Source organism: Melanostigma gelatinosum, assembly GCF_949748355.1.
Source record: "Melanostigma gelatinosum genome assembly, chromosome: 10".
Lineage (NCBI taxonomy): Eukaryota > Metazoa > Chordata > Actinopteri > Perciformes > Zoarcidae > Melanostigma > Melanostigma gelatinosum.
The window spans coordinates 10240818-10267146 of record NC_136643.1 but is presented as its reverse complement, the minus strand read 5'-3'; the positions used below and the strand labels follow the sequence as shown (position 1 = coordinate 10267146).

Genomic DNA, 26329 nt, shown 5'->3' with positions numbered 1-26329 from the left:
ATGGTTTGACATAATATGGATACATAAATTATGTCAAATAAGCTCATAACTTCAGGAAACATGTCTCGAACGTAACTAACATAACTTCAGATAACTAAACAAGACTTTTGGTTTCACATACAAACACCAGTCTCCTGGATGAAAGGCTTGTTTGTTTGACGGTTCTGCCCACCATCAATTTTATTTATGGCTTTTTATATTACATAAATGCCTCACTTGCTCCGAGCGTAACTCGTTATTCTACGTCACTAGCTGTAAGAGCAGCATATTCAAGCGGATGGGTTTACATTGCAGTCAGTACGTTGAGCCTCAAGAGTGGGGCCACTGACAAAGCTGACGTATTTGATGAGTTGGGAGTTGGAGCATGTGGCCGGATAAACTCTTCAATGTACAGAACACCTTGAACATTCCCTCCTCTTCAGACAAGACCAGAGGCCCTTTATCAACCCTATAGTGAGACATTTTTGGATACACATGGTCAGGAGTGCTTTTATATTAACACACTCTGACACGCAAGAAGAAATCGATGAATCTCATTATGTGGGTGGAAATATGAGCTGTTGATAAGGCTCCAGATCTGCCAGCTGTCAAAGACTCCTCATTAAGCTCTCTAAAATCACAACAAAAACGTCTTGATGCACAGTGCTGCAAACAAGTAAACCACAACGGAGTGAAAGGAGCAGCAAGTAGGTTCAATGACACCAAGCATCAGTGAGCGATGCAAGAAAAGCTTGGAAAACAAAACAAAAAGCAGTCTTGCAGGTGAACCCCATCTCTGAAATGGCTGAATAACTTGATTTTAACTCAATTATTTTGTTCCTACTGATGATTAAAGAAGGTTGTTTAAATATCTTCAAACCTTCCTGCCACAACAGAATTCCTGGAAATATTGATCTCTCCACAGAAAATACTATAGGAAGGTAGGCCACAGCTATTAAAACATTGAGATGAGGGTATATGCAGGGTATATTTTCATTTATTTTCTTTTTATACAATTTAGCAAAGTAATATAGCCGTCAAACTAGTTTGGATTGGGTTCACAGATTTTAATGTTGACCGAATTTATGTCAAGTCTGCACTGCGCTGATGTATTATGGAAGCCTCTAACTAAAACAACAAATACCTATTTATAGCCATTTGAATAATCCTGCTTTCTCAGTCATATACCTATGCAAGCTGTTCTCACTGCTTGTAGCTACAAAAAGTGATAAATATTCTACTAAATCTATTCATGGAACATAATTGTGAACCAAGAAGTATAACTTGTTGGGGTGGTGATTTATTTGCCATGTAACTTCCGTACGTAAGTAACCAAACTAAACCTAACCACGAGATTACACGAAAAAGGAAAGCAATAACTTTCATAAGATATCATACGAGGCGATGTATAAGGAAACGTCGACCTACTCGTGCTTATTTTGCTTTCCTGCCACTGTACTTACAAACCTGCACATATAGCATGCCCTCAAAGGAAACATGCCTTCAAGGATACCCTGTGTGAGTTCAGGATATTAAGAACAACACATAATAACCAATCATGAGGTGCACAAGCTTGGATCATTAGTCCGTCTCCAGCGCCTGAAGACCCTCATGACTGCATGACTGCATGACTCACCAAAGAACCTACATGCTCCACTGTTTATCAGAGTGCAATCCTAATGAGGAGAAACAGACACAGACCGTGCACCTGTTACACAGAATGAAATGATATCTTTAGCAGATAAAAGCATGCATGCCTATGGCCCCTGCAGTACATCAAAAGGTCAATATATTACTGGACAAAGGGGTGAAGTGATGCTACCAGAGGATTTCCTCTTATCATATCTTCCACATGGCCATACTGCTATAGATAGTCTCATCTCCCAGAACCCTCAGTTCAACCCCTAACAACATTATTTGGCTCAATTAAACTGACAGTTGAAACTTTGCCCCAGTCTCATATTATCCTATTTCGAGGCACGGCTGCACGTACACACAATCGTCTGTGTGCAGCCACCAATTTACAACTTCGCTTTGTCTCTGTAGCTAGGAGGAATGATTTATGTTCAAAGCCAAATGCTGCCTGTCTGCTTATTGTTTATTTTGCAGATAAACCCCGGCTGGCTTGCCCTCAAAAGACTGCTCAAATGTTTGAGCCATTTTATTTAAGCTTTCCTCATCGGTGCTATATCATTTCCCTCCATCGTTAAAAAAAAGAGTTGTAAAGCAGATGTGTCAGATCAGACCCTGAGCGCTCCTTTTCTGACCCTTATCTCACTCCATACAGGTGTCAGATCACAAACATGGCAACCCAAACATGTCATCCCAGCATGGATCCTGCTTCCTTTTGTTTGTACAGCTGAAGCACCCTGGGCGCCTCGATTGAAAGGCATTGATGCTGCTCTTGCAATACGGAGCAGATGAGGGATGGACGACCATGAGAAAGTAATGTAAAACAAACACATGTGTCCTTGGTTTGACCTGTTATGATCATTCGCTGTCATTTCTTTTACAAAGTGCCTTTGGGCTGTTTGATTTTCAGAACTCAGTTTATAATGGCAAAACTTACGGCAACATTTCCCATGACTCAGAACTCAACTCTCACAGTAATTGGATTTTTTTTTCGTTCAACCAAGCAAGGAATAAGTTCCTGTTAAACAGGCATATTAGCTAACAAAAAAATCATTTTGGGCAAAGGAAAGACAACATTATGCCTGAGAGCCTACAATCTGAGACAGGGCGACCCATAAAACATGGCGTAACTGGTCCTTTGACCACTTTGAGGCAACAGAAACAAGCTATAAACACAACCCTGACATATTATCACCTTTTAAGTTGACATGGTGAACTTGTTAGCCAACAGTTGCTAATTTACACAGCTAATATGGAGCAACGTGAACATTCATTTGGAGTCCTGCTTCTAGCAACCTGGCAAATATAATTCCAATATTTACACTTCTTTTCGGTCTTTTTTGGTCTGCACCAACTCCTGAGTGAAATATTTGGCTTTTTAGCTGTTAAATGCTCCACTATGTCCACATTCAGATTCCAGACTGCAAAAGGAAAAAAAATGAGCTGAAAGATGCTAAAACATTATGTAGAGCTGGGAGAAACAGCACAGTTTGGTTATAATTTTTTCGTAGTTTCATCACCACGGGCGTATCCATTTTTACTATGATGTTGATTACAGCTTTAATTTTCCCCTCCGCATCAAATGCACACATTTTACATTGGGAATAGATTTAATTTAGAATGAAATGGTGGAATCTGACTCTCACTTTCAAGTAGAAACACAAGATAAGCACACATGGAATCAGTAACATCTGTCAAAGGTGTGACTGAAATGAAGCAGAACAGGAAAAACGTGTCCAATGTCAAGAAACATCGCCATCATCAAAGCTAATCTCACATAACAGAAAGTCTGGTAAGCATTTAACCACAACAGACCACAGACTGAGAGAAACCCAGGACCCTTACCAAGCGGTCCTTGTGACATACATTGGACCCAGAACAGCACGAGAAACAGCTGCTCTCCATTTGCACCCCAAGCCAAATAAATATCAAAGCATGTTCCGGCTAAACTTTATCAGCAACGTTGCTGTTCAATCCGCACAAGGGCGAATGTTTGTATGTCATTCAGTCAGCTGTAAAAGGCTGAAACAGAAAGTCTGCCATCATAAATCAATTTAGAGTTTTTTGAGAATTTCAAGCTAGTAACTGCTCTCTTTGATCCACCCTGTCTGCAGAGCACATGTCCCATTTTCTATTGCTCACAGCAAAATGTTGAAATCAGCAATAATGCAAGCTGCAGTTTGTGTCATTTTGTGAACTTTTAATTCTAATAGAGGTTGTGTCATATTGTATACGTTTTTAGCCACGCTAGGATTGGGTGTCTTGGATGGCAATGCCGGTTGGTCGGTGAGTCCACCACTTTAGTTCAGACTGAAAAATATCAACAACTATTCTATGCTTTGCCAAAAAGTTCTGTACAGACATCCATGGTCCCCCGAGGATGAATCCTAATGGCTTTTTTAATTCCTTGACTGTTCCTCCAGTGCCACCATGAGATTAAAATGTTTTGGTTTTGTGAGTAAATCTCCACAACTATCAGTTGAATCTCATTTTTAAACCGATACATTTGGTCGAGATGGTTTAACAGAGGATGACTTTAATACATTTCAAGATCCCTGAACTTCTTTCTTAGCGCCATCATCAAATCAATTTGAATTTGTTCAGTACTTTGGTTTATAAGGAAATACATGTCACATCAACTCATTCTCACACCCAACTTGTCAAATACTGCTGCTTGGGTAGTGCCCCATGGGTGTCTGATCTGTTATGTGTCTGTTTGCGTCACACACCAGACTTTCAACTAATTGCAACCTAAACCCATCTGTGTCATTATTAGACTGTCAGAGTAACTGAGGTAGTTTGAATAGTGAGGAAGTCCACAAAGAATGGGTTGGAGGGTTTTGGATGGATGGGTCAAAGAAACCCAGGACTATCGACCAGAAGGCCACTGTTCGTATTTTGTGTGAAACTAGTAAACGTTGAATTATTTTATCTTACTTTTGTGACGCAACTTCTGGAATTTAATAAGGCCAGTCACGTAATAAGCATAGTTATTTTACATAACAAACATACTGATTCAAAGCCAAACCATTATCTTTTCTAAACCCAACCAAGTAGTTTTGTTTGTTGTTTAAGGTTTGTTGCAAGTTGTTTTTGAAAGGAGACTGCATGTAAGAAGCGGGAAGTTGACACACCGTCCATGAGTCCTAAAGTGACACGAGAGGTGTCCCTAAAGCATCAACGGCAAGACCGAGCTGTATTTGCCAAAGGGAGGAGTGAGCGTTGGTCACATGTCACACACAAAGGTATTGGTGCTGCCTTCATGCTAAGCTAAGATGGTGAACATGATATACATCCGTGTTTTTTAACCTTCTCTGAGCCGCAGTACATTTTCTACATTAAAAAGATCCCACGGCACACCAACAACCAAAAAAGTTACAAATGACACATTGTAGCACAATACAGCATATATGCTGACAATTTAATGGCAAGTTTCTCAATTTGTTGATCCTTACTCAGTGTGAAACCTGGGCCTGTTTAGGGGAAAGTGAAAGTAAATCCAAACGAAAGATAACTTTCGCTGGATTGCCTCAAGCTCACCGGTTTTTCTTTCTTTTGACCACCACTCATACGAGGCTTTTCATCTGGGTGAGAATGTTCAGAGTCCAGAACATTCAGGGCGCAGTTCTGAGTCTTCTCAAATATTTCTCCATCGTTATTCGTCTTGTCGCCGCAATTAAATTCTTTGCAGCAACGAAATAATGTTTTTTTGGACCGATTAAGTGAAATTGGACATTTTCCCACGGCACACGATCTCTCACAGCACACTGGTGTGCCATGGCACAGTGGTTGAAAATCTCTGATATACATTACCTGCTAAACATCAAAATGCCAAAAAGTCAGTGAGTGGCTCTGACAGTCAGCAGCTTAAATGTTTTTATGAAGTTTATTTTGCACTGTGCCAACTGCAAGAAGACCCCATGTACTGTAAACTGAGGTGACCAGTATTTTCTTGCAGTATAGAAGATACAACCTTTGGGTGTGAGGAGCCAAATCTGGGTGAAAGTTGTTTTCTTTATAAAGAAAATTACAAATATATTGTTGAAACCAATTTTTATTTTAGTTTTTGTAATAAGTGTTTTAATCTGGTGAGTTTCCTTTTTGCTTTCTACTGGATTTTTCTTTATCAGTTACTGTAAGTTTATCAGGCTGCCTCCTATATTTGTGGCAGGCCAATAGAGGCTCCACATTTCCTGTCCATACATCGTAGAGTAGACAAACAGACTATCTTGGAGAGACCGACCTGAAATTCCAGCATCTTGACCTCAAACTCTTATCATATGTTGAACTCAGCCAACTGTGGCCTTAAGTATGTAATGAATGAGTTTATCAATTCCCTAATTACCTTTATCTACATCATGCAATTTGCTTTCTTTGTTTCCTTATTTGTGTTTTCTTATGAGAATATGCTGTGAATAAAAATAAGATTCATAGTTTAACACACCAAATAAATTCTGTTTTGGTAACAAGACAGTGCTGATGACAAAAGGTGGGGACAGGTGAAGGACTGATTAATGAGTGCATCAATTAACCTATGAGCTGACCTGCATGTTTTGCACAAATGCATATTAAGTGGTTTCTAACCCATCAGTTCTGCTTGTCCCTCAGGAAGGAATGAGCTACAACTTTGGCCTTTCATTCAGTGCAGAAATAAATTGTGTTTGATGCCCCTCTACAAACACATAGAACAAAGGCAACACATTTTAGTAGCATCTGATACGTTGTTTGTAGAAGGACATCATTTATGGGCACACTACCCTATAGAGGCTGAGAATGAGAACCTATGTGCTTGGTAATTCCATAGGTACGTATGTCAGTCGGACACAAACAAAATGAAGGACGTGAGATGACACTTGAGACCCGACAATCTCTCAGAATATCCATGTCGCCACCTTTTCAACTCCAGGCTATTTTTGAACTCATTTACACCAAGTGCTGCTATTTTGGGGCAACTGGGGCACTGGCGTGCTTTGTGTACGTGTGCAAAGGGAAAATGGGGTTGAGTTACAGTTATTTAAAAACAATGTACCAAATGTGATAATGTGACGTAGATTGCATGTTCTGACAGTGAAACTAATCAGTCCAACTTTCCTGCTCCACCCTCGGCCACAAGCCTTCCATTATCTTTGCTGAGTAAACTCAAGGAGACCTTCACCTGTAACCAGGTCCCCCAGGATGTAGCTTTGTATCGACGTTATCATCGTCCAAGACTTGATGACTGAAAAACAATGTCGAATTTATCTTTCATTGAGCATGAAATAGTATTAAAGGAAACTGTTAATTGAAATAAATTCAGTAACACATCTGTAATCTGTCTGGAAAATTATTGCTTCAAGGATGAGGCTACATTACATTTACATTTGCATACATTTGCTAAAAACTACAATTAGTGAGCCACTTTTATGAAACTATAAGTGTGGGACTTATTTTTAAAGATTAGCTTTTTTGGAAGCAAATAATTGGCTTGGGGCTGAGTACCACAAACATGATCGGGAAAAGGGAAAGCAAACATATTACTGCTTGAAGAAAAATATAAATCTTACCAACATTCATAAAATATATTGCAAAATACATTTAGTGACTTTGCACGTCCGCTGATCTCAGTGTCATAGAATTTTTTCTCTGCTCTTGTGGTTTAATCATGTAAATTTAACAGGATTAAAGAGGATTAAAGCTACAGACTACCTCTAAATAATTGTAACCCTTAATTAGCTGGCATGCTGTGACAATGGGTCCACAGCAGGTTTTCGCAACAATAAACAAACTCATTCGGACCATTAACCGTGTGTTGATTTGTGGAGGTGAACTTGTTGACCAAACTGTGGGAACAAGTCTTCTACTCTGCCAAACAAACACAGGAGTTTCATCCAGGAGGTCGCTGTTCATGTCCCAATGGAAAGTAAAAGTAAAAGACTCAACAGTTTACCTCAGACAGACTGCCAGATGCTACTCTGGGTGTTTAAAGTTGGTCCTCTGATTGCGCGAATCTATTCAAATCTGTTATTGAACAGGTGTTACAACTGTTTCAAATTCACATCGCCGCCAGTATCCATAGTTTTCATGTGAAATATTCGCAGGTGAGTATTTCACATTTTCGTCTTAGTTACACATCCAGTAGAGAGCAACATTAGTATTCATTTGGAGTTTGCCGCCATTTGATAAATGTAAGTACAATTTTTTGAGTCATTTAGTCGAGTAGATACGTGTGTGTGTGTGTGTGTGTGTACATTTACACGTTACTTTTAGTAAGAAGGCCGTGTGATATCCAGCCTCAGTGTTGGTACCCGACAGCCTGAATAGATTCCAACCCTTTATCTTTACTGCTGAGGAGGATTTTTGACATGATTGGAAACCTGTGTAAATACACAAGACAAGCATGCCTGCTAATGGCCCGTTGTTAAAACAAATACTGTTGAGCTGGCCTCTTGCCTGTGTAACAGATAACCCTTTTTTCACCGCGTTCGCTGTCAGGCCTGGCGGGGGTTCACGTTTCGAAAGCTTGGCGGTGCAGTGGCATGTGAGAAATGCCCCCCGTGTTGGGACGTCAGGAGAAAAGGAGAACAATAAGGCATTCAAATGTATTCTGATGTGTGGTGCTGCTATGATACATCAGGCCTTGGTCGACGACAAATGACAGTCTGACGGATTGCTTTATTAATGTGTAGAATGATGGTGTTACTAGAACTTATATTTTAAATGATGTTATTTGCTTATCGAGGAAAACCACATGCAGTACGTAACACTGTCATCTGAAATCACAATTCCAGCTGATCGAGAGTAAGTCCACTTACTACTACTTAAGAGGAACCCCACAGATTTCACATATCAAAGTGTGCTTTGTTATGTTAGTTTGTTATGTTAGGAGTTAGTACTGGGGAGTACTAACTCCGTATGTGAATGAAGTTGTGTGAAGCTTTTTTGTGGCTGCCGAGGAAGCTGCACTAGGCCATGTAAATTGCCTTGTCTTTTAGGTTTGAAAATTAATGCAATCTTGGGTTTTAAGTTAAAAAGAAGAGACCTTACCAGGCCTCTGTAGCCCTCTCCTCATCTCTGCTTGAGGCCACTACTAGCATAACACACCCGAATCTCCAACTGAACTGTGGGCTGCTCATGTTGCGTTGTGGTTAATGTCAGCACAATTATCAGGCAACATATCAGCAAACTATAAAAATCATTTTGTCACTTGATTCAAACAGCCGAACAAAATGATGCACAGTTCAGTGCTTTTGCCTCAAAAGGAAAATGCTAGAGAAGTACAGCATACTGCAGTGAGGCAAGCTCACAGTTCACATGAAGTGTAAGAGTGTGTTTGTCATTCGCTGTCCCCAATAGGGCCAGCGCTAATCCTGCTGCCGTTTTATGATCTACCAAGTGCGTCAAACTGTTTCCATTCCCGAACAGATCCTCCACCTCCCCTCTGAACTCTTACTCCACACATCCAGAGCACCTTGGTCTGAAGCCAGATACCCAAGGCCTCTGTCCAAGACAGACACGCAGGGGTGTTACTGCGAGGAAGTCGAAATATTCACATTCACCTGTCAGTAATTCCAGAACAGAAGCAGATGGTTGTGATTCAGCAACGAATGCCCTTTCATTGAACATGAAATGGGGTCTGGATGCTCTCATTGGGTAAATCCTACTCTGATCTGAGATCAATTAAAGGTTAAGACAGCTTATGTCCTAATTAAGTCCAATATGCCAATTTTTCCCGACAGTTGATACTTTACCAGTTGATACTGTTTCTTAGATTCTTAATTAAAACGTTTTGAGTAATGTAGTATTGACATGTTTCTGCCCCACAGGTTTTATAGAATCATACATTTAAAAGAGACTGTGTGAAATTGCAGATTTCATTGCCGTGGCAAACCCAACAATTTAAAAACAGAACCTTTACAATCGTGACCTCTAGTGGCTTGGTAGGTTATGTGCAGCTGCCTGCTTTCAACCACATCATGGTCCATTTGTGTGGGAGAATCCAGGCAGAATGAATCAACATTTACAAATGTCTCTCAATGACAGATATTAGATGAGGCATTCAGCCTGCAATTTTTTGCTCATTCAGATTTATTTTCATAAGATAATATTACCAGAAGTACACAATCAAGTACAAGCTGAAACCGTATCACTCGTGTATATCGTCACAACCAATTTTGTTTGTTCAAATTTAGCCTTCAATTGTCGATTTCTATGATATTGAATGTTCAATAACCTGGGAACTTCAGGCTCTTTGAGATATTCAAGAAAAAGAAGAGCAGGATTCTCGACCATCAACAATCACTTGAACATTCAGGTTAGTAACAGTTTTTATGAACGTGAGATATGTTTGAAATTCTGATATCTGTCTGTGGCGATGTTTTTTTTTCATCCATGTTGCTCAACTCTACAAGTGTGTGGGCCTGCTTATGGCAGAGCCTGCAACAATGTATAAACTATCATTTGAAAATCTCACATTTCCCATGACGGTTTGTTGTCTTATTTTTATCAGTCTCTGAGGGTCTTTCTTTATGATGAGTGATGCGTATTATTGTTGTCATTAGATTATATGATTTTTTTATGATCATAGTGTTGTGTCTCAGAGATATTTTGATTTAATTTTCTATTGGAGCAAATGAGCATATGGACATTTTTCTGTCAGTTATTCATATTTAAGTTGTTAATGAATATGTTTGGTAGGATATTGTTTTTGTCATTCTTTCCGTAACATTGCAGTGACTATGATAAAATCCACAATTGTCCCATATCCAATACTTTCATAATACATTTTTACTCCATGATAGAATTTGTCCCAGATACATCGGACTTATCAGGGTCCATGATTGTTAAATAGAAAGTCATGAATACCAGGGAGGACTTGGACTGAATGTCCACTTTGCTCCGTGTAGAGATATATTTATATAACGCACATGCAGTCATGGTCACATTCACCTGTTGAGGGAACCAGATAAAAAGTTTACCCCCTCGTCATGCCCTCTGTGCATCTTTATGTACCTGATACCTCTACATTACCATCAATAACACGACACACATATTTTGCATAGATTTTTTAAAATGTAACTTGTATATGATTAAGGAATAAATACGAAGATGTTGCTTGTACATGAGTTCATAGAGTGCCATTGGACTTATACAAGCTACAGACTAAAATACTTCCCTTTGTTACCATGTTATTACATGTAACATGTTAATTAAAAGTGATGGTTAAATAGTGATTCAGTAAAGTAGTATTTTCTCAAGTTTAGCTCAACAATTTACTGCAAATCACCACTTCTACAGCGGACTTCTTCCTTCCTGACAAGAAGTAAAGACTCAGAGACTGATGAAAGCGACAAAACTAACTTCCATCATGGAAGATGTGAGATTTAAACACTAGTTTAGCTCCATTGTTCTCTGTGTGTTGTACCGTCGAGACTTTCAGATCCCTCAAAGTGAAGTAATAATCGGCTCTGCCATGAACACTCCTCCACCCCGGGGGTCACACACAGCAAACATACGGATACAATACAATAATACACTGTTATGAATAATGTAAAATGTCATTTTTTTAATGGACGTTTGGTGATGCATGGTGTTTTAATACAACACATTTTCTTTGTGGTTTTCTCCAGTCTGTTGGACTTCACACGTCCAGATCTACCAGGAGCTGATCGAGGGCCTCCAGGACAATTCCTTCTACGACAAGAGTCGTGTTCTAGAGATGCTTATTCCTCCTCCACATTCACCACCAACTCCTGCTCCTCCTCCAAACTGAGAACGCACCTCCCTGTCTCGGTTCCCCACCATCAGCTTCTCACCGAGCATGTTAATGGAGATCTGAAAGCAGAGACGATCCAACAAGCTTCCTAAAAAATAACTTTCTGTTACTGTGCACCTGTAAACCTTTGCACTGATGTTCATTAAATTCCATCAATGTCTGCAGTCATCAGATCAGTCTTGTTTGTGTCCACAGGAATTCACATGAAACAGATACATTCATATTAGAAATCCTCATGAGTTTGTGTGATTTTGAATTATAATTTCTCCTCACACTTTTCAATTTTTATCAATAATTTGTTTTTTATGTCAGTTTGCCAGCAGACACCTTTTTTCAAAATCATCACATCTGGTGTTAGAAATGTCCATATAGGTCATAAATAAAGGTTCTTCAGTTCCTCAATTTCTAATAAGCCATCAGCAAAAGCTTGTTATTAAACTGCCATTACAAATGTAAACACACCATTACTATAATAATTATTGCAATCAGTTTTGCAATTGTAAATGTTCGCATCCGTAGATTTCTCCTAAATTTACAAAAAGAGTAAACATTAGAATTAGATAATTCATCATTTGAATTTTTAGACATTTCAGAAAAACTAAGGGACTAAGGGGCTTAATTTAATGAAGTGTCATGTTGATATCTGTCAGTTTCAGTTTTAACCCTATTCACCTCAAGGGTTTTACAAAATGAATTTAATTTCAGGATACATATTTTAAAAGGCTGTTTCCTTTTTTTCAGACTCTGAAATCTCCACTTCAGAAGCACTTCATACACCAAACATCCCAGTTTCATTTTTCCATAAAAACAGAGAATTTTCTTTCTTTTTTTATGGCTGTGAAACAAAACACTGACTCTAATATGTAAGCAAAATAAAACAATCATTTTTAACCTGGTTCAGATTTCTGTTCTGGAAATGTATTAAATTAGCACATATTTAATAAGATAATACCTCATTTGCATATCCAAACAATAATGTAATTAAAGTGCTTCCCAAAAACTTAAGCCGTCAGTATAGTTTGAAAGATGCTGAACAATATCAACCACTTAGGATTACAGACACTCTGTTTGGGCAGATTCATTATTTACCAAGAAATCCAGTTTGATTTTAGACCTCATGTTTTAGGAGTTATCAGCCAAAATATGAAGTGCTTTATAAATGGCCAAACGGGACTCACCTCGTTAAATAAAAATAAAATAAATACATTTAGTTTGACTTTAGTACCAAGAATGTAACCATATATATATATTCTGGAATACTCAAAATCACAATGTCTTCATCACTAGAAAATTTTAAAAATGTAATAATTATCTAGTTGAGTCAGATGAATGCAGGTTTTGTTCTTAAGAATGAGAGTCAAAAGTTAATTTGTTCTGTTTTTGTCATTGTATTGTTATTAGGGAGGTTGAATTGCCTTTTGAAGGGAGGTTCAGTTGAGAGTTTTCTTTGATTTATTCAGTGATGTGACTGACAAACAGTTTTATTATTAACATTTTTATTTTACCAAGAATTATTATTTTTTTTAAATCTTAGACACCCTCAAATACATGTGCCAGTCTGGATAGGCAGACAGGTTTTCAACTTCCAGTTCCACTTTCAGCTGACAGAGGGTGCACTTTAAAACAGTGATTTTCAACTGGTGGGTCGCGGAACCGTTTTCAGTCGGTCATCTGTCAATCCTTTCCGTGTTTTTTTTTTTTATATGAATCTTAAAACACCCTTCTGAACCTAAATTTCCTACAGACGGGGACTTACAGGAACAATTTCTCTGCACAAGAGAGCTCCCTATACTACGACTGCAGAGGACATTTTCAGCTCAGGTTCAAACTGCACCATCTTTTCATTAGATACATTTGAGAAGTTGAACATTTTCCTCGATTTGGGTCACGGCTTATCATATCGGGGTGATAGTGGGTCCCGCAGCCAGACCAGTTGAGAACCACTGCTTTAAAAGACCTGCTGTCTTTTCCTGTAAGTGGTGAACTGAACAGTATATGGACGCCACATTAGATGATGGAGAGAAAGCCAGATGAGAACATTTATTTGTCTCAAATGAAAGTCTGCAATAAATGTTGTCAATTGGAAGCTCCAACAAACTATTTTATTGGCTCTGTCAAAGCAGCAGAATGGATGCTTCTTTTCTCCTATATCTGTACAAGTTGCATTGAGTACAACGTGTGTACAACCTGATATAGAGTCTCATTCAGTGTCACTCATTCTTCTACACAGGAAGCAACAGAAAAAATGATGAGGAGCTGAGGATAGTGATGGTGGGGAAGACTGGAATTGGGAAGAGTGCCAGTGGAAACACCATTCTGGGACGAAAGTGCTTTGACTCAAAGTTTAGTGCAAAGTCTATGACTGTATACTGTTCCAAGGGCGACACTGTGGCGGGTGGGCAACATGTTTCTGTTATCGACACCCCGGGCCTCTTTGACACCAGGTTTAAAATGGAGAAAAGATCTAAAGATCTCAGCCAGTGCATCTCTTATGCTTCTCCTGGACCCCATGTGTTCCTGGTGGTCATCAAGCTGGGCAGATACACTGAAGAGGAAAAGCAGACGGTGCAGAGAATTCAAGAACTCTTTGGCCAGGCTGCAGACAAATACAGCATGGTGCTCTTTACTCATGGTGACCTTCTTGAAGACTCATCTATTGAGGACTTCTTGGAGGGTTGCTCGGAATTGCAGGAACTAGTGGACAGATGTAATGGCCAGTGCCATGTCTTCAATAATAAGCTGGAGGATCGCTCTCAGGTCACTGAGCTGCTCCAGAAGATCAGAAATGTAGCCCAGAAGAACGGAGGAAGCCACTTCACCAACGAGATGTTCCAAGAGGCAGAGAGGAAAATCGAAGAGGAGCAGCAACGCATCCTGAAAGAGAAAGAAGAGCAAATTCGCAAAGACCAAGAGAAATTGGAGAGGAAACTACAGGAAAAATATGAAAAAGAGATGAAGAAAATGAATGACCAACTCAAGGCTGAGAGCGAGAGGAAGAGGAAAGTGTTTGAGGCGAAAATGGAGTTGGTCATTTATTTTCAAGAGCAAAGAGTTTTGATGAGAAAATGAAGAAGACGGTAGAGAAGTTTGGTGAGGACAGAGAGAGGGAGAGGAAAGAGAGAGAAGCAGAGAAACAGAGAGACAGAGAGGAGCAAGAAAAGGATATGGTGAACATGCAGAATAAAATTAAGGAACAGCATGACAGAGAACTGAGAGAAGAAAGAGAAAAGTTGCAGGTAATGCATGAAAAAGTGGCCAGAAAGGGAGCTGAGAGGAGTAATGACTTTTTGGTTGACTTCGCTAGAGGATTCCAAAAGGTTTTTGACTGTACAACATCTTGATTTCTCAGGCAGTTGCAGAGTGCAGGAATATATGAAACAAAAATGATTTCATCCACAGAACTATAATCTACATTTGCCTTTTTTAATTTTCAGAATGAATGACAATGAAGCTAATTGTAATCATGTAAGTAGATCTAGAGACTTTTGCTATCAGGCTAAGTCACGCATGATTTATTTTTGAAGCTGGTCCTAGGAGGTATTCAGTGTGTAAATTAACTTTTCATAGTAATAAATGTATGCATATCATGAACATTTAAAAGATCATATAAAAACAGTCAAAGCATTCTTTCACAAGTTATGTAAAGCTGTAAGTGTTCATATGCTAAACTGATCTTGTAATAAACATGTGATCTTAAGACCAGACCTTTTTCTGAGTCATGATTAACTGTTCCACCAAGAGTTCAAAGGTCAAAAGTCTTATCTTGCATATAACATATCTTGCCAATTTTTCAGGGTGATGACATCACAGACAGACATTCAAAGCTTCTTTTGAAATGGTTTTAATGGTAAAAAAAAAAAGGCATTTTGTACAGGGCTACAAATATGCATCATTTAGTGTATATGGGTACTGCTGCTGCTGTTAACATCCAGCAACACTAGTGGGCCAAATAATTCGAGAGATGGAATGATAACAACATTCAATTTGAACACTTAAAATATAATTGATGTGTACTGTCTTTATTTGATTTGACAGTTGTTGACCACACAGAGACGTTGTTACTACTACTAGGCTACTTGAATATATATAGATATTATTGTAATGTCCCGGACCTTTGCACGAGCAGACATTCTCAATCTGGACCTTTTGGAATTTTAATTGAATACCCCTGGTTTAGAGGGAGAAGAGCAGTGGGGAGAGCACACATCTCTGGGGGGCACCAGTGCTGATAGCCTGCCTGCTGGATGTGATTTTTCCCAGCCTCACCTGCTGCATCCTGTCAGTCAGGAAGTTTGTGATCCACTGACAGGTGGAGGCTGGCACAGTGAGCTGGGAGAGTTTGGGTTGAAGTATTTCCGGGATGATGGTGTTGAATGCTGAGCTGAAGTCCACCAACAGAACCCTTGCATATGTCCCTAGGGAGTCGAGGTGTTGCAGCATGTGGTGCAGTCCCAAGTTGACTGCATCATCCACAGACCTGTTTGACCAGTAGGCAAACTGCAGGGGGTCCAGCAGGGGCCCTGTGATGTTCTTCAGATGGTTCAACACCAGTCTCTCAAAGGATATCATGACCGCAGAAGTCAGGGCGACGGGCCTGTAGTTATTTAATCCTGTGATGGAGGATTTCTTGGGGACCGGGATGATCGTGGAGCATTTGAAGAAGGAGGGAACTTCACACAGCTCCAGTGATCGGTTGAAGATCTCCATGAAGATGGGGGCCAGCTGGTCAGCACAGACTTTCAGGCAGGAGGGGGGACACACCGTCTGGGCAAATATATATGTATATATATGTTCGGGGTGTAACGGTACGCGTATTCGTATTGAACCTTTCGGTACGGGGCTCACGGTTCGGTTCGGTCTGTGAAAGTGACGACCCACATCCTCTTCACAGATCCTCAGTGCCGGTGGGGGGTCGGTTGGGAGAGGTGAGGAGGAGGCAGGGAGTTTGGATGGTTGTTTGTCCCCTTTGCATTCCTATAGTCGGTTCTATAACAGCACAAGTAAACACAAGTTAGGTTACTAACGTTACATCTTAACACTGTATTTGGTGATTAACTTTATGTTAACTTTACTGTTAGCTAGCTAACCTTTCTAAGGCTAATTGGGCTCGAGCAAGCTAAAGTTACAGAGCTAGCTCCACCAACATTAGCAACCTAATGTAATGAAACAGACCAAGAGAAACATTATCTGAGATGTTAACAGTTCAATAATCATGAAGACAAAACAATACTGGAGACTTTGGATTTCGGATGATAAGCGTAACTTTAGGCTCCTCGGTTGATCTCCACCACTTCACAGTGTAAATAGAATATATTCATTCACTGTTAAATAATATGCGCTATACTTGTAAAGCTTATATTGCGGAGTTGTGAGGTCACTGTAAGTAGGTCAAAAACGCCGAATGGGGCATTCCGTCACCCGTTCGTACGATAGAAACAGATACAGTGGCCCTGAAAGTAACGCTTGCTTAAACCACCAGATTAGGGTGGAAACTGCCATCTTAGAGTAGGAGAAGAGCTCTTTTTATCTATTCACACAGAGACTTCGAAATAGTTTAGAACTGCACCCTTTTTTCTTCACCTTAAGTGTTAACAATATGCTGTACATCAACATTTCACACACACTGACGTTCCAGAGAAGGCGGGTTCCGGACGTGAGCCATTGTGGGTGACGTTGCCCAGTGCTCCATCAGGCCATTTGAATGCTAAAAACAAATCCGCCTCTGCTTTGATTTTGACCAATGGCTCCACAAGGAGAACCAGAATGGACACGCCTGCTTACTCTGTATAAGCGCTCTTAGGTTTCACTTTTGCCTTTACCTTTTGGTCCGTGCACGTTTAACTGCTGGACATAATACTTCTGTCACAAATAAATGTTATTGCTTGAATTGAGCTAAACGCCTCGATCTCAGTCTGTTCACTCGATCTTCATTCATATCAACAGAAAATACTGTATTGTGCTCATAAATTACAGTAGTCTGCTGTTGTGGTTAATTGACGGCATTGACTGTTAATTTACATGCGAGGGATGCACATTTAACTGTATGTTCCAGTTAATATGAAATACTGTGAGATACCGTGTTAAATCCACCATCAATTTACAGCAATTCATTACAGTGTGAGTGTGTGTTGTTGCAGTGTAATGTTCCCATTCTCCTGACAGACAACCAGACAGGAAGGAGAATCTCTGCTCGCCAGGTAGAGAGCGGGAGGAGGCCCTCAGCATGCAGAGTGTCCATGCTGCAGGGACGACCAGGTGAGACATTCTCATTCCTGTCCCTCCAAATTGTTCACAGGGTAATCCTCAGGACCCAGAGTGTTTTACAGTTTACTAAATAGCAAAGACATAGTGTAGATAGAGTATATTGTCAAGACGTAATGTTATGGGACACAGTCTGAACCCACTCTACAGGTCTCTTGCACTGCAGCCTCAAGCTCCAGCTACAACCATCACCTTGCACCTCCAACTCCGCCTGAAGAATCTACCAGACAACTTTAGCTCCACCTACAGCCTCCTCCATCAACCTGCACACTGCCTCCTGATGCCATGTGAAGACCTAAGAGAGGAACAGCAGGGACCAGAGACACACTGGTAAATAGAACCTTTCAGATAACATGCAACAACATAGCTGTGTAATAACCACATCTCTGGACTGATAAAGTAAAGCTGTCTTTCTGTTGACATTCTGTGTCTCAGAAGTATTTCCATTCGCTGACTGACTGTGATGCTGAACTCCATGGACCAAAGAGAGCTCTTCTTCCTCCCACTATTCTGAACTCAAGTTGATCAGGCTGACGTATAGCAGTATGATGGATTAGTCTCTGTGTCTAGCCATGTATTTTCAGTTCATGTGGTCTTTAGGAATCTAGAAGTTAATTAAGTTAAAACAAGGAAGGTAAATGTTTGAGTGATCATCTTGGAATAATAGCTGACGTTGAAACTCTTTGTGAAAGGAAAGAGCTCAAATGTTAGAAAGTCTGTTTCCATTCTGAATGTAAACACTCCAGAGATGCTTATTCCTCCTCCACATTCACCACCAACTCCTGCTCCTCCTCCAAACTGAGGAGGGTCAAGCCCTACACCCCCGCCCGACCACTTCGCTCTGCTGCCTCGGGGCGATTGGTTGACCCGTCGCTCAGAGGTCCCTACGGCTGATCGATCCGGTCGCGGCTGTTTTCTGTTCTGGCCCCTCAGTGGTGGAATGAACTCCCCACTGACGTCAGGACAGCGGAGTCGCTGCCCATCTTTCGGCGCAGGCTGAAAACTCACCTCTTCAAGAAGGCCTACCCTGAGCCTTCCACTTAGCACTTACTTAGCATCTATTGTATTCATACCAGCTTATTGCACTTATTGTTTTCTTATTAGTTTGCGGCACTTATTGCATTCAATTGTTTCTGCACTGTATGTTGGCTCTGGTTTATGCTCTTAGATGCTTGTTTGAAGAAAGGAGATGCACTTGTGACTTCTGGTGACTAGGAGTTCTCTTGAAAACCGATGTTGAATACACTTATTGTAAGTCGCTTTGGATAAAAGCGTCTGCTAAATTACTGTAATATAATGTAATGTAATGAGAACGCACCTCCCTGTCTCTGTTCCCCAACACAAGTTTCTCCCCAAGCACGTTAATGGAGATCTGAAAGCAGAGACGCTCCAATCAAGCTCCCTAATAAATCATTTTCTCTGTCACTGTGTACCTGTAAGCCTTTGCACTGATGTTCATTAAATTCCATCATTGTCTGCAGTCATCAGATCAGTCTTGTTTGTGTCCACAGGAATTCACATGAAACATATACATTCATATTAGAGATTCCAGTGAGTTTGTGTACATTTGAATTATAATTTCTCCTCCCACTTTTCAATTTTTATGAATACAACTTTCTTATTTCAGTACCTTCAGCTCTGACAGGTACATTTCCCCCTTAAAGGGATAAATATAGCATGAATTCTATTCTATTCATCTTGTCTAATGCACTGGTTTGATTTTGTAAAAATCTGTAACTCATTCACAGATAAAATATTCCCGCACTGCTTCAGGATGTAATCCGGGTTACTTGAAAGCCACTTACAGTGTTTTCCCTGCTTTGACTTCTTGTCCATGATCTGCAATGAGAAGGAAAATAACAAGGTGCTGAACAGAGAGTACGTTTGACTGAGAGGTGACATATGCTTAAAGTTGATTTGTTTGTTCCCTCCTGTGGAATTAACTTTTAATCTTTCACCCAGAATGGAAAGTGAATAGGCTTTATATAACTACACAGCACAATGCAAAAGTCTCAGGTCACGTGGGGGAAAACACAAAATGTAGACAAAGTCAGACGAAGACTGAACACATCCTGTTTACTCAGGTTCTCTATATCCTCTGCACTCAAAGCTATAGAGCTGGCTGAAAATATTTTTTCAACACATTAAGCTACGTGAATGTTTGCATAAATAACTTCTCTCGGTTACTGAAAACGTTTAAACAGTACCGAGTATGTCGAGTAAAATTGAGAAATGTCTTTATGCACATAAAAGCAGAACCGTTCAACCATAGACTCACACGACAGCCACGTATACTTTACTTAAACTAGACCTCACAGAAACGGAGTCTCTTTATGACACAACAAATAGAACAAATACTGTCGCCTACCTTTGTGAAGTTCGACTTATCGGACAAAAACTGCGGGAATAAAACGTTTCATGTGACCGAGTGTCTTGGGTTCGTGTATAAGGGCACTTATCAAAATAGTAATAAGTGGAGTTGGGAGACCAGACATCTTGTTCAGCCCACGGCTACTCTCTTTTATTACCAGAGGCGGGAGTTGCCCCTTCGCTACGGTAAACCTCAAGGGATATATCATCTTCAACACCATGTAAGGGCCTGAGGGGCAGGGTGGTGGCTGGCAGCTACATTCCTGCCAGGAGGCTCCACCCTCTCCTTGATGAGAGCATTGAGATCAGGTGTGGGAAGAGACACACCTGATCCGGATTTCCTCATCAGGGAGGGGAACGGAGCAGGAAAGAGACGACGAGAGGAGAAGAAGGTTAAGCCCGGTAAGTCGGCTTGCGACCCGGCTGCTTTAGTTTAGTTATAGAGTTAACTGATCAAGCTCTGGAAAGAGCTACGTTTTGTGTTGTTGTGTGTTGGTTGAGGTTCGTTGGATTAAAAACCCTTAAAAACCTACAAAACTGACTGCCGGTGATTGCTGCGCTGCCACTAATTTCTGTCCTCCGTGCCTTCCTGTTACACTGGTGGAGAATGTGGGGACGAGGACCCTAGTGGGGGCATAGCAGTCAAACAATGGAGGACCTGGTCCGAGAATTGGTGCGCATTTCTGCTGAACAGCAGACCCTGAACCGGGCAATGATTCAAGAGCAACGACAGCAGAATGCCTTTCTCCATGCAGAGGTCCAAAAATGTATGGTTCCATGACTCGAGATTTAAACCAGAATTGCCAGCCAGGGCGCAAATGTATGACCTCGGCCGGGTAACCAGAGCTTGGCTGACATCTGACAACCATATGAGGCCAAGAAAGTGACCAGTCAGCAGAATCCAGCCAATCTAGATGACCTGATTAGCCTGGTGGAGAGCCAGAGGGTTACCGCCGAACTACTGAAATCAACGCGAGCGGACCCTGAGGTGAGCCGGAAATCTAGGGAAGAGGTACCAAGGACTAGGAGGGCACCTGAACTGGAGGGGCCAAGACGAAGGCGACCACCTTCAACAGGTGATCTAAGGCGCTGCTTTCAATGTGGAGAGCCAGGCCACATATCCTGGGACTGTCCAGGGAAGGATGAACCGATGCCCACGCCCGACTCATCGGGTGGAAGACCATGCTACTTGCTCGCCTCCTGCTGGGTGCAGGAAACCTCGCCAGCCCATATGATACCTGTCAAAGTAGATGGGAGAGATACAGAAGCCCTGATAGACTCCGGCAGTGTGGTGTCCCTCGTCCAACCCCAACTTCTGGAACCATCAAGGCCTGGTGAGATGGTGCCGGTCTCCTGCGTACATGGGGACACCAAAGAGTATTCCACAGGCGTCATCAAGCTCACTACAGTTAAAGGCAGCTGTCAGTTGAAAGTAGGGGTGGTTCCCTCTCTCCCGGTCCCCGTCTTGGTGGGGCGGGATTGCCCACTATATTACCGGCTGAGGCAGGACAACCAAAGGAGTGTGTGAGCAATCTGATTGGGCAGCACATACAGGTTAACAAATTTGGTGAAATAGTCATCCACCACTAATATATATCTGTTCCCCCTTGAAGTTACCGGCAGCTCGAGGATATCTGCTGCCACCCGCTGTAGAGGGTGACTAATCTGGGACCCTCCCATGGGAGCCCTCTGCCTGGGAACTGGGACCCTGTGGGTTTGGCAGGCTCTGCACTGTTCACACCATTGTCTAATGTCTCTCAACATGAAGGGCCAATCGTAGGTCTGCCTGGCCGTCTCCCAAACTCGCTCTGCGGAAAAGTGTGCAGCAGAATGGGCCCCCATGCAGCTACTGAAGAAGCTTGGGCACCAGAGATGACGGGATCACCACCTGAACGTGCCTCTCCCCTGCTGGAGAGAGTATAGTCCTGCACAACAAACCATCAATGACTGACAGATGGTTGAATTCAGTCCACAGTTTCCTGAGGCAGAGTGAGGACCCCCTCAGGTGTCTGCGAGGTGGTCTCACTCCGTTTCGCTCCAACCAACTCAACACCACCCCAATTTCCGGGTCCTCGCGTTGCAACAGCTGCAGCTCAGAGTCGCTGTGGCAGAGAGAATATGCATTCCATGAGCGCCTCCTCATCCCCTGGCAGCTCTGATTCGACCACTGATCCTGCAGCACACACATCCGACAGCGAGCCCGCGTGGTCTCTGGCATCCGGAAATGCAGGCCGGCGAGACAAGGCATCTGCGTTTTTGTGGCGTGAACCATCTTTGTGAATAATGGTCAAGTTGAATGGGTCAAGCTCCAAAACCCACCGGCCCCTTCATCCTGTAGGATCGTTGTCAATGGCCATTTTCCTGAGCGCCAACAGCGGGCGATGATCCGATATGATGGTGAATGCAGCGAGGCCCACACAGTCTTTGAATTCACGCACGGCCCATACTACGGCCATGAGCTCCCTGTCGAGAGTGGACCATCTTTTCTGTTTGTGCGTAAGAGCCTGGCTGGCATAAGCGATGACTCGTTCGGGCCCCTCCACCTGTTGAGGCAGTACTGCACCAACCAAATCTTGAATGGGAGCACAGAGTTGGGTAGTGTCACCACAGGAGCGGAGGTGAGCACCTGCTTGAAAAACGTGAAGGTTGTTTCACACTCTGCATCCCATTTTAAAGGCACGTTTTTGCCCGCCAGGTGGTTCAGCGGTGCAGCATACTGGGAATAATTCCTCACAAACCTCCTGTAGTATGAGCACAGGCCCACAAAGGCTCTTCAGATGGGTTGCAGGAGTTGCCCAGTTTCTCACCTTTTCGGTGTTGCGGGGGTCAGGCTGGAGCCCCTGTCTGGAGATCACATGGCCTAAGAACACCACATGTTCCCGGGCCACGTGTCATTTTCTGTGATTGAGTTTCAGGCCCGCACCCTGTACTCTGGAAAGGACCTCCCCCAGGTGGGCCAGGTGGTCTTCAAAAGTGCGACTGTAAATCAGTATGTCGTCCAAATACACCATGCAGATGTGCCAAGGCAGACCCCGCAGGATCAGCTCCATCATGCGTTGAAAGGTGGCAGGAGAGTTGGTCAGGCCCATAGGCATGGCACGCCACTGGTACAAGCCCCTGCCTGTCGTGAAGGCCGTTTTTTCACGATCCTCTTCGGCCATTTCCACTTGCCAGTAGCCATTCGAAAAGTCAAGTGTGCTGAACCAAGTTGACCCCGCCAGGGCATCCAGGCTGTCATCCACCCGTGGAAGTGGGTGGGAATCCTTGACTGTCACAGAATTAAGGCGCCGATAGTCAATGCAAAACCTCCATTGTCCCCCTTTCTTTTTAACAAGCCCCAGGGGCTGCAGCTCTCCTCCACTAGCCCATCAGCCAGTAGACCAGCCACCTGCCGTTCTATATCTGACCGCTTCTCCGGAGACGCCCGATAGGCACGCTGCTTAATGGGGTGATGGTCATCAGTCTTAATGTGGTGTTTAACGAGTGTGCACCAGCCGTCGGGCTGAACACATCATGGAATCTCTGTAGCAGTTGAGACAGTTTTGCTTTATGTTGCTCTGTAATTGGTGAATCCTCCACCATGATGGGGAGAGTAGCAGGCTGTGACGGAACTGAATTCACTTCTGGGGAATGAATGAGTGGCATATCGGACTTTTCAAGCGGGTAGAACTCACCCATGTGCAACCGCTACTTGAGCTTCACAGTCTTCCCTGTGGGATTGAGGACACGAGCCATAGTCACGCCATCCTTAACGGTGGTGACTGTGTGGGCAACCACTAGTCCAGTCGTTTCTGGGATGTTATGCTCCAGGTAGCCCTCAAACTCTTTTGCAGACAAGCCAGCGGTGATAGGCGAGAAAACATTCACTGGCACCAGGGCCTCGCTCAGGGGGGGAATGGTCATAGCTCCAGCCAGGGACACATTACAGCATTCAGGGACTAATTCTCCACTCCTCAAGATGGGCACTGTACGGTCCCATAACTGCAGCACACCCTGTCCCCAGTCCAGCAGTGCATGGTTCTTGGCTAGGAAGTCCAGACCCAGTAGGACAGTTTGAGTGGACTCTCGCAGGACATGAAATGTGTGTTGCCAACAGGTGGGGCCCAAGCGGAAAGTCACCACAACAGTGCCCAAAGTATCCAGCATTTGTCCATTAACTATATTAACTGCACGCGAGTCGATATAGTTCTTTTTCAGTGGTCGGATTCGCAGGGCAGGGACTGACGTACGAAAGTCGGCACAAATCAATGACACAGTCGCTCCTGAGTCAACTAATATGGACACTTCAGTGCCTTCAACCACCCCTCTAACGTAGGAGGTAGGGTTAGGTTGTTGTAAGTTGTGGTGATGTTAATGAGTGCAGCATGAGTATTTTATCAGTTTCAGTGGAGTATTCCTTTAAAAGCACTGTTAAAGAAGCCCAGTATGCTACTGTAAAATACTGAGGTGTCTTTCCCAGGAGTGATCCGTGATCCATTACACCACTAATATATACGTATATACATACCACTGATATGAATGGCATACCTTTCTGATTCAACGGCATAGACCACTAATATGAACTTTCAAGTGGCACCTGCCTTCAGGAAACAGTGTATCATTGGAAAATAACTGGCATACCTCTCTTGGGATAGGTACATACCACTGAACAACAGTAGCATACCATCAGCCACTTTTCGATCTCGGCGTGACTCCCTCAGACACTGAATTAAAATAGCATTAAGAGTGAAATGCTGAATTAAAATAGTATCAAGAATAGTGTAATAGAACTGCATCACAGTCTAGCGTGTCAACAGGTCTTATAAACATTTATAGTTAATTGGAACTGAATGAACTCACACATGAATGAAAACTAGAAAGGTTCGCAATGAACTTTGACAGTGTGGCTGCTACTGCCCGAAGACGTCGCAATATATGAATACACGCCAATATTACCAGTAGTATCATTGAGGTTCAATTGAGATATCACTTCTCTCATTTGTGCATTTTAGATTCATGTTCTTGGATTGAATCTTGTATTTGTGATGGACAGTATTGAACTTGAGAGCAGCTATTGCTTCATAGAAACACATAGTTGACAACACGTGTGTGTGTCACTGTTTACCACGGTGATTGGGGCAAATTACATACCTTGTATTTATACATCTGTGTTTGAGATATATACCTTTTGGAAATTGAATTTCTGTATTTGTGATGGAAAGACTTGAACTTAACATTTCTTAACATGAACCTCATTCTGAGCTTCATGTTAAAATGCAGTTACTCCATGAGGCTTTTATTTTGTGTGTGTGTGTGCGTGCGTGTAGGTGTGTTTTGTGTGTGTATCTTTGTGATCAAGTTCTTCTTTTTGTTATTGGCAGGACTTCCTCAAAGTCCTGCCAAGAACAATAATATCTAACCTCCTCAGTGACGGTGTGACTGAGGAACATTTGTAGGCGTGTTTGTTATAGTTTCCCTTCATCTCACTTCTTCCTCAAAGTCCTGCCAAACATAAGGCTTGAAGATAGCCCAGCACAATTAAGCCTGAGTGGAAAGAGAGGACAAAGGGAGACCAGATACATTATCTTGCTGCTGTCCAGGGCAGATGCCCCTCCATTTCAAATCCCCCTGTAGAGTCAAAGAGCCAACGACTCTGTCAAGACTTTATCATTACATATCATCTCTTTTTAACAAACAATTCCTCACCTGTCTTGTCTCTCCTGATTGAATGAATGCAGTCAAACCACATTTCTGTTGCCTGACTTTGGGCTTATGTAACCTCCCTACATACTCATTCAGCATTTCTTTCATCTGTGTCTCTGATCAAATGTCGACTGTTTCTGGGGTTTACTGTTTGTTGTTGGATGTCCCGCAAGCACATGTCAGAGCTGATTTAATGAGGAGAGAATATCACACGGAGTGTAATAAAATAAATGAAAATAAATCCCAAATAAAACAGATCTTCATCACTGCGGTGAGACGAGGATTGTTTTCCTATCACCCCGAAACTCAGTCGGCGAGATGAAGGTCCAGCCACCATAGGTTCAGTCTTTCAGTGATAATACACAAACTCTCCATTCGCTAGCAGCGATGGACCTAATTGCAGACAGTTACAGCAGGCAATACACAATATAGCGGGGGTCCGTGGTCCGCATTAATTGCGCGATGGCGCGGTGTAACAAGACAGTGATTTAACACAACAGGATGCGGGAAGAATAACACATAAATGAATAAGCTATGCTAAGCTATGCTAAGCTAAGCTAAGCCCAGATACCATGAATCTTACTGTGAGAAGCTTCGTTCGATGGGGCTCGTTCCCGTGATGGGAATTGATCAGTCCTCGAGTGTTGACTCGGG

General features: G+C 42.3%; 1 protein-coding gene across 1 annotated transcript; it reads left to right on the top strand.

Moving 5' to 3' along the window:
• Positions 1 to 10954: 10954 nt before the first annotated feature.
• LOC306783072 (GTPase IMAP family member 9-like) lies at positions 10955 to 17957 on the top strand (the record flags this gene model as incomplete). The annotated part of the gene is made up of 5 exons (XM_079276602.1): positions 10955 to 10963; positions 11240 to 11291; positions 13593 to 14385; positions 17525 to 17617; positions 17774 to 17957. 5 exons carry the CDS (start codon positions 10955 to 10957, stop codon positions 17955 to 17957), a joined length of 1131 nt encoding a protein of 376 aa, XP_079132728.1.
• Between the last annotated feature and the right edge of the window lie 8372 nt (positions 17958 to 26329).